This window comes from Gorilla gorilla, chromosome 15 (genome assembly GCF_029281585.2).
Source record: "Gorilla gorilla gorilla isolate KB3781 chromosome 15, NHGRI_mGorGor1-v2.1_pri, whole genome shotgun sequence".
Taxonomy (NCBI): Eukaryota; Metazoa; Chordata; class Mammalia; order Primates; family Hominidae; genus Gorilla; species Gorilla gorilla.
Window position 1 is genome coordinate 35,996,097 of NC_073239.2, and position 16,401 is coordinate 36,012,497.

At 46.2% G+C, this 16,401-nt stretch overlaps 1 protein-coding gene across 7 annotated transcripts in view; it reads left to right on the forward strand.

Annotated features, from left to right (window-relative positions):
* RNASE1 (ribonuclease A family member 1, pancreatic) overlaps positions 1–15,108 on the forward strand; it is a 249,634-nt gene extending 234,526 nt beyond the window's left edge. The window contains exons 1-3 of one of the 7 annotated variants that reach the window (XM_019010157.3): positions 13,080–13,667; positions 14,133–14,215; positions 14,367–15,108. In XM_019010157.3, coding sequence (XP_018865702.1) covers positions 14,396–14,866 — 471 coding nt within the window. In that variant the 5' untranslated portion in view covers positions 13,080–13,667; positions 14,133–14,215; positions 14,367–14,395 and the 3' untranslated portion in view covers positions 14,867–15,108. Of the gene's footprint in view, positions 1–13,079; positions 13,668–14,132; positions 14,216–14,366 lie in introns of those variants that run through there. The other 6 variants (XM_019010159.4, XM_019010156.3, XM_004054855.5 and 3 more) reach the window with 6 other exon arrangements.
* The last annotated feature ends 1,293 nt before the right edge of the window (positions 15,109–16,401 follow it).

A 16,401-nucleotide genomic window follows, 5' to 3' on the forward strand; every position in this document is an offset into this window, starting at 1 on the left:
CCCCAACTCTGGTGCCAACTTGGACAACATTCTTTTATGCACTCCTTTTAAGTTATCCCCACCTGCCCACCTCCCTTATTATGTCGAGACATTTTAACTAAATTATCTGCTTCCCTGACTATTCCTGGGCTACAGCCACACCTCACTGCCACCCTTTTCCCCAGTTCAAAGCCTCCTTCGCATCCTTCCCCTTGTATCTCTCCACCTTAATCCACAAGTATGGGATACCTCTACTCCCTCCTTGGCAACTGATCATGCACCCCTTGTCATCCCATTAAAACCTAATCACCCTTACCCTGCTCAACACCAGTATCCCATCCCACAGCAGGCTTTAAAAGGATTAAAGCCTGTTATCAGTTGCTTGTTACAGCATGGCCTTTTATACAGGTTAGTTCAGGATTTGCACCTTATCAACCAAATTGTCTTGCCTATCCACCCCGTGGTGCCAAACCCATATACTCTCCTACCCTCAATACCTCCCAGCCTCACAGGCCCATTCTATTCTATCGTTGTTTCATAACCTCTACCATGTATGTTACAAGCCACTAGCCCGCCTCTTAGAACCTCTCATTTCCTTTCCATTGTGGAAATCTATCCTCAAGGAAATAACTTCTCAGTGTTCCATCTGCTATTCTACTACTCCTCAGGGATTGTTCAGGCCCCCTCCCTTCCCTACACATCAAGCTCGGGGATTTGCCCCTGCCCAGGACTGGCAAATTGACTTTACTCACATGCCCCGAGTCAGGAAACTAGAAAACCTCTTGGTCTGGGTAGACACTTTCACTGGATGGGTAGAGACCTTTCCCACAGGGTCTGAGAAGGCCACAGCAGTCATTTCTTCCCTTCTGTCAGACATAATTCCTCAGTTTGGCCTTCCCACCTCTATACAGTCCGATAACAGACCAGCCTTTATTAGTCAAATCACCCAAGCAGTTTCTCAGGTTCTTGGTATTCAGTGGAAACTTCATAACTCTTACCATCCTCAATCTTCAGGAAACGTAGAACGGACTAATGGTCTTTTCAAAACACACCTCGCCAAGCTCAGCCTCCAACTTAGCAAAAAGGACTCTGTCAAAAATAGAGCCCAAAAACTCACCAACCAAACAAGTAATTACACTGAATCTCCTTGGACACTCTCTAATTGGATGTCCTGGGTCCTCCCAATTCTTAGTCCTTTAATACCTGTTTTTCTCCTTCTCTTATTCAGACCTTGTGTCTTTTGTTTGGTTTCTCAATTCATACAAAACCACATCCAGGCCATCACCAATAATTCTATACAACAAATGCTCCTTCTAACAACCCCACAATATCACCCCTTACCCCAAAATCTTTCTTCAGTTAAATCTGTCCCGCTGTAGGTTCCCACACCACCCGTAATTCCGCTCGAAACAGCCCTGAGAAACATCGCCCATTATCTCTCCATACCACCCCCCAAAATTTTTGCCGCCCCAACACTTCAGCACTATTTTGTTTTGTTTTTCTTATTAATAGAAGAAGACAGGAATGTCAGGCCTCTGAGCCCAAGCTAAGCCATCATACCCCCGTGACCTACAGGTATACATCCAGGTGGCCTGAAGCAACTGAAGATCCACAAAAGAAGTGAAAATAGCCTTAACTGATGACATTCCACCATTGTGATTTGTCTCTGCCCCACCCTAACTGATCAATGTACTTTGTAACCTCCCCACCCTTAAGAAGGTTCTTTGTAATCTCCCCCACCCTTAAGAAGTTTCTTTGTAATTCTCCCCATCCTTGAGAATGTACTTTGTGAGATCCACTCCCTGCCTGCAAAACATCGCTCCTAACTCTACCGCCTATCCCAAAACCTATAAGAACTGATGATAATCCCATCACCCTTTGCTTACTCCTTTTTCAGACCCAGCCCACCTGCGCCCAGGTGAAATAAACAGCCTTGTTGCTCACATAAAGCCTGTTGGTGGACTCCCTTCACACAGACTTGTGTGACACGAACCATGTTCAGTGGGCAGGAATTCAGCCAGATTGGATTGGAGTGAGGGAAGCAGGTCAGACAATGGGTCAGAAGACTGATTTAGTGACAGATAACAGGCTCCATTTAAGCAAATGTGAGTCTTGTTCTCTAAATGAGATAACACTGGCCTCTCTTCACCTTGATAGACCTGATAGCCTCCCCCATCCATGTGCTTTGTCCCTTGGCAATATGTCCTCCTATGGGAAAAGAGGTGCTGTCATGCCATTGTGACAGTCCTCAAGATTAACAGAAGGAGGAGGCAGGAGATGGAAGATGTGATAGGAAACATTGCTTTCTTTTTTTTTTTTTTTTTTTTTTGAGATAGAGTCTCACTCTGTCACCTAGGCTGGAGTGCAGTGGCATGATCTCAGCTCACTGCAACCTCCACCCCCTGGGTTCAAGCAATTCTCCTGCCTCGGCCTCCCTAGAGGCTGGGATTACAGACATGTGCTCCCACGCCCGGCTTATTTTGGTATTTTTAGTAGAGACAGGGTTTCGCCATGTTGGCCAGGCTGGTCTCTAACTCCTGACCTCAAGTGATCTGCCCACCTGGGCCTCCCAAAGTGCTAGGATTACAGGCATGCACCACTGCGCCCAGCCAGAAACATTTCTAAGCAATGATTTTCCTCCAGACCTTGCTTCCTTGATGAAGCCAGCGTGTGAGACCTCTTCAAAGACAGGGAGGCTACTGCTTGGAGCAGGTGTCCTCCTAGAGGCCTCGTCCCCCTAAGAAGGCTTCCCTTCCTCCAGTGTCGCATTGGAATCAACAAATGCCCCCATGGACTGAAGAGCGGGAGGCCTGACCTGCTCACCCACACTCCAGCTGCGCCAGTGAAGGGCCCCTAATGAGACCTCAGTAGGAGTCCCCAATCCTGCAACTCCTCGGAAGGGGTCAGCAGCAAAGCCATCTGTTTTCTCCCACCACAATTCCCAGCAGGAAGAGATGTGGGGGGACTCTAGGGGAAATCCAGACCTAAAAGAAGAGATCAGTTTCACCATAAGTTCAGCCCTTTGAGTGCACATCCTGGAGGCAGTCTCCCCACCTGAAGCATACTTGCCAGCATGGTATAGTGAGAATGCTGCCACAGAGTGGGGAAGCCAGGGACCGAGGATGCTTTCCACCTCTGCTGCCAAGGTGCTGTCTGACCTTGGTCTGCCCCGGCCCTCAGTCTCCTCCAATGGGTGGAAGTTACTTTCCATTGCTTGGGTCTTTTTGTTCCTTGAGTTCAAAGGTAAATGTCCATATTTTCTTTCACGTGGGAGTCCTGGTCAAAAGTTCATACTTTGACGACCTCAGCAATAAGCTCTTAGAGGGGCTGGGGCAGGTGGGCTGTCCCTTCGGGAACGGATGAGAGGCACTGGTGCCTGCTCTAGAGGTGAATGGTGGTGTTGGGTTGAGTCAGGGATAGGAAAAGTTCTCAGAAAATGGATGAAGTCAAGAGACCACTGAACAACCCAGGCTGAAAGGGAATCAGGTCTTCTGTAATCAGGAACCAGAGATAACGAAGTCTCTATCTTTCTATAGACACCCTGGCAACATTTGATTTCCATTTTAAAAGACCAGGGCTGGTCTGTGGGATGGGAAGGGACATATGGAGAGTGAGGAAAACTGATAGTGTCAGGAGGCTGGGATGGTGGCACCAGAGGAGGTGGAGGCCCCCTGTGTGTTCTGGAGACCAGACTGTTGACTGCACCTGGTGTGCTCACAGGCCAGTCAGAGCCACTGTCTGGGGAAGTAGAACCTGTGCCTGCTGGGCCTCGGCCAGGGGCTCAGGCGTCAGAACCTCTTTCTCTCCCAGTTCATACTGTGGGGTGGGGGTGGGGGTGGGATTGGGGGTGGGGGTGGGAGCCTAATGGACAGAGAGGTGGAGAGTCTTATAAAAGGGGAATAAACACACGAATGATAGCCAGCACAGCCATGGTTGCATTTTCCCCTTCAGTAGTTGGTTTGTCACATGAGGCAAAACGTTGCAATGTGGACAGGAGACAGAAATTAGGAAAAACTTGCATAATGTTTCACTGGGGAGGGGGTTTCTCAGTTGAGGCCCGTAAATGCTTAGTTTTGGATGGGGCTTGAGGGGCTATACTGTCTCCTAAGAGACTCTTTAGCCCATAGGATCATAAAATCTCCCAAGCTCCTGCAGTTCAAATTGGCCTTTGCTCCAGTCAGGAAAACTGTGCAGATTGGGACGGGGGCAGATGTGTTTCCTGAGAGAACATGGGAGGGGTGGGCCTTCCCACAGCCTGTCTCTAAGGAGGTTCCTTGGGGCCCTGAGCCCTTGGGTGTGGTGTAGCTCTAACCATCTAGGGCTGCCTTTGGCTTTAGGAGGATTTCAGAGATTCATTTCCAGGCACTCTGTGAAAAGGGCAAAAATGTACTTCCCTTCATATCCTCACCGAAGCCTGGCAGCAGGCAGTCACTGGTGCGGTTTCCTGACATGACTGTGGTCTGGGGAGACCACCTTGAACTCTCAAGTTTGTCCTCCCTTCAAAAATTCAAACTTGGGACCTGGATAGCCCAGCCATGCTCAGTGACAGAGAAGTTGGCATTTTGGGAAAAGTACTAAGAAATCTGATGTCTTCACTGCAGAGTCACTTTCTAAGGAGGAGACTCAGGCTCCCAAGAACATGAGGTAGGCCAGTTGCACTCATACCTTCTGGAGCCCACCAGACTCCAGCTCCTTGTTTCTCACCTTCCTGCAATTGGATGTTTCCCCCTCACACCATTCCTTCACACTCAGGCTTATCACAAGTTTCTGCAAAGAGATTTTGGGGAGCCAGCAGATGCTCTCCCCAAGAAAATGATTCAGCTATATCCACCCTCACTGAGTGAAGTCCTTTTAAATAGGAGCTACATTTTTTTTTTTTTTTGAGACAGTGTCACTCTGTCGCCCAGGCTGGAGTGTAGTGGTGTGATTTCGGCTCACTGCAACTTCTGCCTCCCCAGTTCAAGGGATTCTCCTGCCTCAGCCTCCTGAGTTGCTGGGATTACAGGCATGCACCACTATGCCTGGCTAATTTTTGTATTTTTGGTAGAGACGGGGGTTTCACCATGTTGGCCAGGCTGGTCTTGAACTCCTGACCTCATGATCTGCCCACCTCAGCCTCCCAAAGTGCTGGGATTACAGGCGTGAGCCACCGTGCCTGGCCCTGACTGGGTTCTAAATGATTCTGGATTCTTAAGAATAAAAGACAGACAGACAGTTTCTTTATAGAAGTGTGGAAGAAGCCAGACAGGGAAGGAGCTCAGGAAGGAGAGGCTGAGACCTGAAGACGAAGCACAGCTTTTCTGAAGCTGCATTCCTGCCCCTCACATGCCTTCAAACGCCCTCAGACTCAGACATACTTCCTCAGACATGGCTGAGAATGAACTCTTAAATGTATCTGTCCCAAATTCTTTAATGTCTGAGGCCACTGAGAGACAGAAGAGAGAAAGAGTCCCCAGACGGAGGGAACTTAAGATGGAGGTCTCTGACTCTGCCACTTCCACTGTAGCCTCTTGCCCAGTTCTGCTCCTTGATCCATCATAGGTCAGCATTAGCCAGTAAGTGGCCTAAGCGCACACGATTCAGGGAAGAGGACTCTGCAGGCCAGAAATGAGCTTCCTACAAAAGAGGAAGAGTTGGTTGGGTGTGATGGCTCACACCTGTGATCCCAGCACTTTGGGAGGCCGAGGCGGGCGGATCGCTTGAGGTCGGGACTTCAAGACGAGCTTGGCCAACATGGCGAAACCCCATCTCTACTAAAAAGAAAACCCCACAAAAATTAGCCAGGCATGGTGGCAGGTGCCTGTAATCTCAGCTACTCAGGAGGCTGAGGCAGGAGAATTGCTTGAACCCGGGAGGCAGAAGTTTCAGTGAGCTGAGATGGGCAACAGCTGTCTCAAAAATAAAAAATAAAAAAATAAAAAATAAAGAGAATGAGTTGAGGGATGTCATCTTGGCTGTTATCCTACTTTATCTTCATGGGCATCTGGGTTGTAGGCAATGGGTGAGAGGCGTGGGACAGCACGGGCTTCGGGTCTCCTTTAGCTGGTTCTTCCATTCTTTCCCCTCACTTCCTTCAACTTTCAAACACCACTCCGCTCCCTTTGTCTGCCCCCACTGTTCCGTCTTTTCCTGTTCTAATTTTCCTTTGCCTTCTCACTTTCTGGGGTTCAAAAGGAATCCCGGAATACCATCTATTGTATGTGTGTGTGCATATTGTATGTATGTGCATGCAGGGTGTGTGTGTGCTCGTACCTGTGTATTTGGGGGGCTGTGCTGAGCTTTGGGAGCCAGCCTAATGATAGGACATCCTTCAGATTATCTGAGCTTTTCTTGTAAAAACGTCCTTACCCTGTACATACCCACTTCCTTATTCTTCTAAAGAGCTTGTGGAAATGAACACAGCCACCCAAATGAGAATAAGCAAAGGCTGTTTATTCAGAGTTGGCCACAGATGGAAGGTAACCACCATCACTTGCATTTGGCAGACACTCACAGCAGGCAGGAGAGTGGGAATCTTCACAATGGAAAACAGGAAAGGCTTCAGGGATGCTCTGGTTGCAGGTTGCGGCATGCAGAAGCTGTGAGTGGGCTACTGGAAGCAGGGCATCCTATGTGTTGGATTAGGGATGCATATTGGCTTTCTCTGATTGGTCCTAATTTGGGGAAGCGGAAATAAATATTAGGGAACTTTTCAGTTATTAATCAAGTCCATAAAGAGAGACTTTCAAGCAAGGAAAACATTAAAAAATAAAATAGGAGTAATCAAGTCCTAGCTGTTTGGGGCTAATTGCTGTAGGAGTTGTTTGGCTTCCTGGATTGTTTGCTGTATATAGTGGGTTGGCTTCTCATACTTATTGCTGGAGACTACAGGTCAGAGTTCCATCTTTATATATGGTCTGGCCATTGTTCATTTGTATGGTCAGTCTTTCAGTCCCTCCTTTTGGTCATTCTCTGACTTCTGAGAAGTTGACCAACTCAGAGAAAGTTAGAATTTCACATCTTCACCAATCATAAATTGTTCAGTCACCTTCATAGTGACCTGGATTGTAAGATCTTCTTGATCTTTCTATTGTATCATTATGGCAATCATCTGATGACAGAGTGGCTGCTAGAAGCATTTAAAACTCTGGATAAAACGGAACAGACTAGCATCATGACCACTATCAGAAAAATAAGAACAATTGATAGTCCCTCTGAGATGCTTTAGAACCAGGAACTCCAATTGCTTAACCTAGGCCAAGAAAACAAATCCCATAGGCCATGAGGACCTTAGAGATCCAAATATTAATAGGTTTTTTTTTGAAGCAATATAGTCTTTTTTTTTTAACCTTGCCTGTGTCCTTGACCTAAGTATCACAAGAAGCGTTGGCACTGGTGCAGACAAAATCGAAGTGGCCTTCCAACTGTGTGGAATTTTGAATCTCTTCTTCAGTTGTGAAACATGAACCCAAAGGTTGGCTCCTTGGAGTTTCACTGCTGTATCTATTGTTAACAGTATCTGATAAGGTCTCTTCCTTTTGAATGAAGTTCAAAAGCAGTTATTCTCTGATTTTTCTTCCAGTAGACAAATCCACTAGTTGAGGATCATGGAGAGGTTGTTTAGGAAGATTTTGTAGGAAGGGGACCTTAACCTGTCGGTGATAGGACCAGGTACAATACATGAGTCCCTTGCAGTATCTTGTCATGTCTGCATGGAGTAGGACAGACTCTAGTATTGGAGGTGAAATCTCTAAATGCATGGACCTTCCTGGTATCAACTCATAGGGGGATAACCTATGTGTCTCCAAGAGAGTGGCCTGTATATCCGTAAAGGATAGTGGATATACTCTTGGTCAAGGGAGCTCAAGGGTTTCTGAAATTGTTGCTTATTTTAATTTAAGGATGCCATGGGTCGTTTTTGTGGGTGGTAAGGATGGTATAGTTTTTGAGTAAGAGTTCTTTTATAAAGGTCGCCTTAAAGTGTGTTCCTCAGTCACTTGATATAAAAGGTGGGATGCCCCAGATTGAAAACACAAAATCAAGCAGCTTGTTCACGGCTGTAAGGGCTGTAGCTTTTTGGCAAAGAAATTCTTCAACTCATCCTGAAAACAGACATACAATATCTAAAACATATTCAAATCCCAGGGAGAGTGAAAGCCGGTGAAGTGTCTTGTGAAATAAAATTTAAGCAAGGCCATTGATTTGGACTGGGCTCCTGCACTAAGTCTAACAGATCAAACAGATACGGTGTGTTGTTTGATCTGTTAGGCTTAGTTGTTTACAGGCTTACAATATGTTGCAGCTGAGCTTTAACTAATTGCAGGAGACTCTGTAACCAGTTAACCAATTAAGCTGTAACCAATGAAGCTGCCTCTGTACCATGCTTCTTTTGTCTCCTATAAATGCTATCAGATTATGTCATTGGTTGGAGTTCTCTGAATTTCCTCTAGTTCCAAATCGTGCCTGATTTTTGAACTGTTTTTTTTTGTTTTGTTTTTGCTTTGTTTGCTCTGTTTTGTTCTGATTTTCTTTGCTCAAATAAACTCAGCTAAAATGTACACTTGTCTAAGGTTTTATTCCATGTAACAGTCCAAAGGTGTCCAAAGAGGCTTTGGTTTCTGGCCATGTCCCAACTTTACAGTTTTTCCAGAGTTATATTTTTGACAGGTGACACATGACCCAAAAGTAAGCTCAGTTGTCTTTTCAAAGTTTTCCTACCAGTGTTTACTTAAGATAGTAACCAATTTGTCTATGCCATAATGGATGTTTCATGGAGAAATCCAGATAATGTAGGGGAGGAAATATCTTTCTTATTTGTCTTAAGTTCTAAGGCGGGGCTCTGTAACAGAAGGCAGATTAAAAAATGAAAAGCGTACACATTTATTTAATGTAAGTTTTACATGGCATGGAAGCCTTCTGGAAATGAACCAGTCTGAGTGGATGCTTATATACTAAGTTAGACAAAGAGCAGTAAATTGTGAAAACAAGTCAAAGGGATATGGGCTAGGGCTGTTAATCGTGGAGAAGTGGCTAGGGAGATAAGGGCTAGTTTAACAAGGTTTATTTGTAGTTTTCTCTCAACCTCAGCTGCCCCCATCTCTGGTAATAAGAATGTCTTCCTTCCTCCAGGGAGGGTCCCTTTTACATGGAAGCATTATATCCTGCTTTTAGAAAGATCAGAGTGCCCTTCTTGCATCTGCTGTTTTTCAAGAGCTTTTAAAATTCAAAATAATCCATATGCCAGAATGGCATATTTTGGGGTGGTATGTTTTGAACTCCTTTAGTAATATCTGCTTGAAATCATCTGGTGTCACCAAGCAGCACCAGGAATTATCTGAGTGAAGAGTACAACTAGATGTTTTCCATTCTTTTTCAAAATCAGGGGCTAAATGTCAATATTTTATAATGGCCTCTTTGAATCCCCCAGAGATTTATCCTTTAAAGGTATAGAGTCATAAGCTTGGTTAAAGTAGCTTCTTTGGCATAATGATCTGCTAGATAATTTCCTTTAGTTTCCATATTGTCTCTTTTTATGTGGACCTCTACCTATATAATAGCCACCTCTCTAGGAAGTGGGGGTGCATCTGAAAGTTCCTTAACTTGCTGTCCATTTCTAATGCCTATTTTCTTTTCTTTTCTTTTTGAGATGGAGTTTTTGCTCTTGTTGCCCAGGCTGGAGTACAATGGCACGATCTCGGCTCACCGCAACCTCTGCCTCCTGGGTTCAAGCGATTCTCCTGCCTCAGCCTTCCTGAGTGGCTGGGATTACAGGCATGCGCCACCATGCCCGGCTAATTTTGTATGTTTAATAGAGACAGGGTTTATCCATGCTCGTCAGGTTGGTCTCGAACTCCCAACCTCAGGTGATCCACCCGCCTCAGCCTCCCAAAGTGCTGGGATTACAGGTACGAGCCACCGTGCCCGGTCTTCTAATGCCTATTTTCAAAGCATCTCAAAATCATATGCTATTTCAAAAGCATACCTGCAGTCTGTATATATGTTTGCTCTGTGGTCTTTGTTTAGGTGACAAATTCTAGTAAATGCAATACATTTTGCTATCTGGGCTGATTTTACTGCAGGTAGTAGACTTTTTCTTAAGAAGAGTTTAAAATAGGGGTAGCATAGCCTATTAATAATGTAGGGAACCAGAATATGCCAGCTCAATAATTTTGAGTTGATTATTTTGAAAAACAGTAAATGCAGGAAAAACTCAAAAAACAGGGCTCATCATTTCCACAGCTGCCTCTCCCCTCTTCCTTCCCTGCTGTGAAAGAACTATAAATGTCCTTTTTTTTTTTTTTTTTAAACAGTGTCTCTCTCTGTCACCCAGGCTGGAGTACAGTGGTACAATCACGACTCACTGCAACCTCCATCTCCAGTGTTCTCCCACCTCATCCCCCTGAGTAGCTGAGACTACAGGAGCATGCCACCATGCATGGCTAGTTTTGTATACTTTGTAGAAAAAGGGTTTTTTTGCCCAGGCTGGTCTCAAACTCCTAAACTCAAGCAATCTGCCTGCCTTGGCCTCCCACAGGGCTGGGATTACAGGAGTGAGCCACTATGCCTAGCCAAGTTTCCCTTTTGTAAGAGAAATTTCCATTTATATTCCCATTTGTATGGATGTCTCCCTTTCCTGTGCCAGGAAGAGGAGGACTTAATCACGGAGGACTTATCAATGGAGAAGACAACCAACTTGAATTTGCTTAACAAACTTTACTAAACAACCCTTATATACTATACATTTCCTAGTCCGCTTGTCGCAACCTCCCCAGAAGCTCAAAATCCCTTTCCTATGTGCAGAGACAAAAGTGACTCTATCTTGAATGCTAGTCTACCATGTTGATGTCTGATTAACCATGTCCCGGGAATGCCTCCTGATTTCTACTTTATTTACTGTCTCTAGTGTAGGAACATGTATTCACTAGAAATCCTGCCTTTAGATCAAAACAACCTTAACGTTATCATGCAAATTATGGGCTATGACAAACACAGCATTCTTGCCTGTTCTGAAGAGTTGCCTTTCATTGTCTCTATACAGCACGTACCCCTTTTCCCTATGGTATATAAGCTCTGGGTCTGGGGAATAACAGTGCTGAGATTCACCTGTCTTGCTGCTGCCCAAGACGACACTTCCGGCTATAAGTTCCCCAGTAGAATAAAACAACCTTTACTGACAAACTGAATTTGTCTGCCTTTCTTTAGTTTCTAGGCTCCTTCAGCATTTGGGGCCACTTCACATATGTGGCCCTTTCATGGAACACTGTCTTGTCACTTCTGCACAATTTTCTTTGTCAAAATGGCCTATAAACTCCCAGGTTTAATTGCTTCTTTGAGTCTTCACTTCTTTTTTTATGAAGACTTCCATATTCGTGTAGAATATTAATATTAAATTACATTTTTATGCCTTTTCTCCTGTTAAATCTGTCTTTTGTCATTTTAATTTAGAGGGCCCCCAGCCCTCTAGGAGGGTAAAGGAAGAATTGATTTTTCTTTCCTCAGTGTACTAACTTCAAGTTTCAATTCTGGGGTATGATCCATCAATAAATCATATTAGGTCCGGGTTCTCAATAGGAGTTGCTAATAAATCTGACTGACATGCAGAATGTTTCCTACTGAGGTAAGACAATCAAGAGGCTCCCCTTCTGGTAGGGACAGAGGGTGGCAGAATTCAGTGTGTTGCAGAGATGAGTAGTAATTTATGAGAGGGAGAGAGGGATAGAATCTTATAAGAGGTTAATCGGCTGCCTGAAATGTGCAGTGAGTTCTCAGTCAGGTGTAACGCCTGTGCTGCGTGAGAAACCAGGAGGTCAAGCAGGGAGCCTAGAACAAGTTCTGCAGAAGCAACAGCAAATGTTGCCATGGCATCTACTGCCCTAAGACAAGTGGGGCTATGCCTTTGCAACTGGGTCAAGGATAAGGCTGCAGTAAGGGCTTCTGATGGTTCCCCATGAAGTGCAATTAAAGCTCCAAGGGCTTGTCTAGATTGCTATGCATAAATAGACAAAACGGCTTCCTGTAGTTTCAGGATTCCTAGGGCCAGGGGCTGTTGAAGAGCCTTATTATAGTTACAGAAGATCTGTTCACATCTGAACTGTGGTTCTCAAATCATCTTGCTGGGTAGAGGCCACTTTTGTGCAGCCATGCCCAGTGCCTTAGAGGGGTCCACCTGACTAACCAAACCATCCCACCAGGCGCCTTTCAGGTGAGTCCTGTGCCTTATTTATGTCTGTATCCCACAGTTTAATGAATGAATGAACACATTCTAACTTGACTATTCAAGAGAATAAAACTATTATTAAAGACTCAGAAAAATAAAATATAGGTGGGGGCTGGGGGAGTAAGGAAACTGCAGGGGCCAAGGAAAAATTCCCCTTTCACCCTCCAAAGGTTCGCTGGAAATCAACTGACAAAAGACAGATTAATAGGAAAAAACGCATACAAATTGATTTGATCATAGTTTTACATGACACGGGAGCCTTCAGAGGACCCAAAGATACAGGGGAAAGTGGGCATTCTTACACTTGGGTATCAACAAAGTATGAACAGCTGTGTAGAAATATGACTGGACAACAGGGTGATCTAATGAGAATAGACTGAGTGTGGAAACCCAGCAAGGCCTCCCTGTCGAGATTCTTCCTGGCCTCTCTGAGCATTCGTCCTTTTTTCTGGGTGTGGGGGGCAGGACCCTCTCTGGAATGAGGATCTTACGACCTATAATCACACAAGGTAGGTCAGATAATTTCACTATGGCCACTTTTTACACAGAAAGGCTGAAACAATCTGAATACAGAGCACGAAGGGATATTTTGATAATTCTTAGAGGTATCCAAATTGTTACTCAGCAAAAAAAAACAGGTCTCTTTCTAGGAGGGCATTCTGCTGCTAACAAATATGATATTCTTTGTATTTTTTCCCCAAAAAGAATTTGAGATTTGGGATTTAAGTTTAGTTCCTCTATGCGATTTTGACCTACAGGGTCAGTGGTTACTGTAGATAAGAACAGCCCCATCCTCTCGATGCCCCCAGAGCAGGGGTGGAGGGTGGGTGGGAAGTGGCCAGAACTGGGTGAGCGCACCCTAGAGGCCTCCTCCTCCTCCCTATTCAGTTACTCCCCGTTCTCCAGATCTGGGAAGCCTTCCGGCTGGGGGCAGCAGGACAGCCTCCATTCCCCCCGACCCCGCCTCCCATCCCCGGGAGAGGTAGTGTTGGGAGAATGCCCTCCTAGAAAGAGACTTGGGTTTTGCTCCCTAGGAGCCCTGGAATAGCTTTGGCCAGAATTCCATATCTCCCATTAGAACCTCTCCTTTGCGTCCTTTGTTAACCTCCAAGTCGACTTGGTGAAAACGCCCACGAAGAAGTAACAAGGACTTTGTTCCTAGTGTGCCAGGTTTGGGCACCAGTGCTGTAGTGGCTTTCTCTGCTGCTCCTTGTGCATCAGCAGACAGATGTGGTTCACATAGGAAGAAAGACTAACGTAGGCAAAGATTGGCTCTTTCTTCAGCAGCCCTGGAAAGACGGCGGCCTGGGTGATTCACCACTCCTTCCTCACGTCCTTGATTTTATTTGAACTGAGCTCGAGATGCTCCTCCCACCCTTTTCCTCTTGGAAGCCAAACCCCTTTGTAATCTGTATAAGGTCCACACCCCAGGAGCTGAGTGATTGCAGAAACTGGCCTTCCATCTCTCTCAGACACCAAGCTGCAGATCCAGGTAAGCAGCCCAAGAGGTGTTCTCAGGTGCTGCTTCTGCTTCAGGGTTGGAGAGGAGGGAGCTAGGGCCAGTCCACAGCACTGAGAAAGATTGGATGATGCTAGCGCAGAAAAAATGTGGCCCAGGCAAACATCAGCTGGGGGCAGAGGGGTCAGGGTGGAACGTGCAGGCTGCAGAGCATCCATGGGACTGCAGAAGAAGGAGCCTCCAAGTTGGGGGAGGCCAGCGTTTCTCTTTGGAATACAATAGAATCTTTTATGATGCCAGTGTCAGGCACTGGCCTGAGTTCCCTTATGCTCTAAGACAACAAGGCTCTGTCACCCATGGTCCTGGATGTCGGGGATACAATTTGGTTCATGATTTATTCAAACTGATGTTTCGATGAGCCATTTGAGCACTGGGTACAAACGTATTTTGGATCAAAGAAACTCCAGTATTCAAAGATAGGAACTGACAGGATTTTAGGTCACTTTGTAGGTCACCACCTAGAGGGGAGGAAGACCTCGCTTTGGAGAGTGGGAATAAAACGCTCGTGGAAAAGGGTACACGTGAGTGTCTCATTACACGAAAAACCTCAGGAAGTGGGATGGACGTCTTTCTGGCTGACCTGAAACAGAAACTGTAAACCAGGCAAGCCACAGGTGGGAGCTGGAGTTCTTTTTCTAAGAGGGCTCTTTTCCTTCTCTCTCCTTTTCTCAGTTAGGCTTTTCTGAGAAAGTGAGGCCACCATGGCTCTGGAGAAGTCTCTTGTCCTGCTCCCTCTGCTTGTCCTGATACTGCTGGTGCTGGGCTGGGTCCAGCCTTCCCTGGGCAAGGAATCCCGGGCCAAGAAATTCCAGCGGCAGCATATGGACTCAGACAGTTCCCCCAGCAGCAACTCCACCTACTGTAACCAAATGATGAGGCGCCGGAATATGACACAGGGGCGATGCAAACCAGTGAACACCTTTGTGCACGAGCCCCTGGTAGATGTCCAGAATGTCTGTTTCCAGGAAAAGGTCACCTGCAAGAACGGGCAGGGCAACTGCTACAAGAGCAACTCCAGCATGCACATCACAGACTGCCGCCTGACAAACGGCTCCAGGTACCCCAACTGTGCATACCGGACCAGCCCGAAGGAGAGACACATCATTGTGGCCTGTGAAGGGAACCCATATGTGCCAGTCCACTTCGATGCTTCTGTGGAGGACTCCACCTAAGGTCAGAGCAGCGAGATACCCCACCTCCCTCAACCTCATCCTCTCCACAGCTGCCTCTTCCCTCTTCCTTCCCTGCTGTGAAAGAAGTAACTGCAGTTAGGGCTCCTATTCAACACACACATGCTTCCCTTTCCTGAGTCCCTTCCCTGCGTGATTTTGGGGGTGAAGAGTGGGTTGTGAGGTGGGCCCCATGTTAACCCCTCCACTCTTTCTTTCAATAAAACGCAGTTGCAAACACCTGATTTCTGAAGCGGTTCTGTCTAGGTACTGTTTCTGACATTGCCTTCCAGCAAGGGGTAAGAACTGTAAATCTGATTCACTTTGGAGAACGGTGAGTGGAGTAATTAAATGCCTTCCCTTCTGACTTGGATTTTAGTGGCTTGAGAAAATTCCTTTCCTTGTAGATTCCTTGATGCCAAACATAAAACTGTTAAGTGTGGGCTGTTTTAGACAAAAGGGAGCTACAGCCTGGGACACTGCCATGCAGGGTGAACTGACAGAGGGGTGAAGCTCAAATACAATCATTCTCTGGCACAGAAGGAAGGCGAGTGTGACCTCAGGAAGATCCTGCTTAGCCTCAGGGTGGGGAAGAGGACTCAATGAAATTATGATCCTAAATTTCCATTTTCCTTTTTTTTTTTTGAGTGAGCTATTACTAAATCAGAAAAATGGGCACCTCTTAGTTGGAAAGCCAGAACCTTACATTTTAGAGCTAGAAGTGACTTTGGAGAGCACGGAATTGAGGGATAGCAAGTAGATTTCAGTTTGTGTACCAACTCTAATTGGAAGTGCCGGTCGGGCGTGGTGGCTCACACCTATAATTCCAGCACTTTGGGAGGTTGAGGCAGGTGGATCACCTGAGGTCAGGAGTTCAAGACCAGCCTGGCCAGCATGGTGAAACCCCCTCTCTACTAAAAATACAAAAAGTAGTGGGGTGTGTTGGCGGGTGCCTGTAATCCAGCTACTAGGGAGGCTGAGGCAGGAGAATCACTTGAACCTGGGAGGCAGAGGTTGCAGCGAGCTGAGATGGTGCCACTTCACTCCAGCCTGGGCAATAAGAGTGAAACTCTGTTTCAAAAAAAAAAAAAAGGAAGTGCCTATCCAAAATGCTGTAGAAAAAAATTCTGGACAGTGGTGTGGTTGAACAACAGCCTCTATCGAAGGCACGAGAGGGGGAAGGGTGTGTGCGCCACACATTTGCCATCCCTGACCAAATGTGACCCCTGCCTTTCCGGTGACTTGCACATGGCTTGTTGCTAGTTAGTGGCACAGCCGGGACTACACCCTAGGTTTCCTGACTTCCAAGCCATTGTTCTAACTCAGGAAGCCATTGCTCTAACTCAGGAAGAAAGCTCCCCTCCTCACTAAGTGCTGTGGAGAGGTAGCTCTCTCCCAGAGCTTGCTGGTGGGCTCTCACAGGCTCCCAGTGTTCTTAGCCTGTGAGTCCACTCCATTCTTGGCAACTCTTCCTGACAGCCACTGAAAGACTACCTTTGGCATCTGTCAACACTTAACCTGGGAGGCAGAGGTTGCAG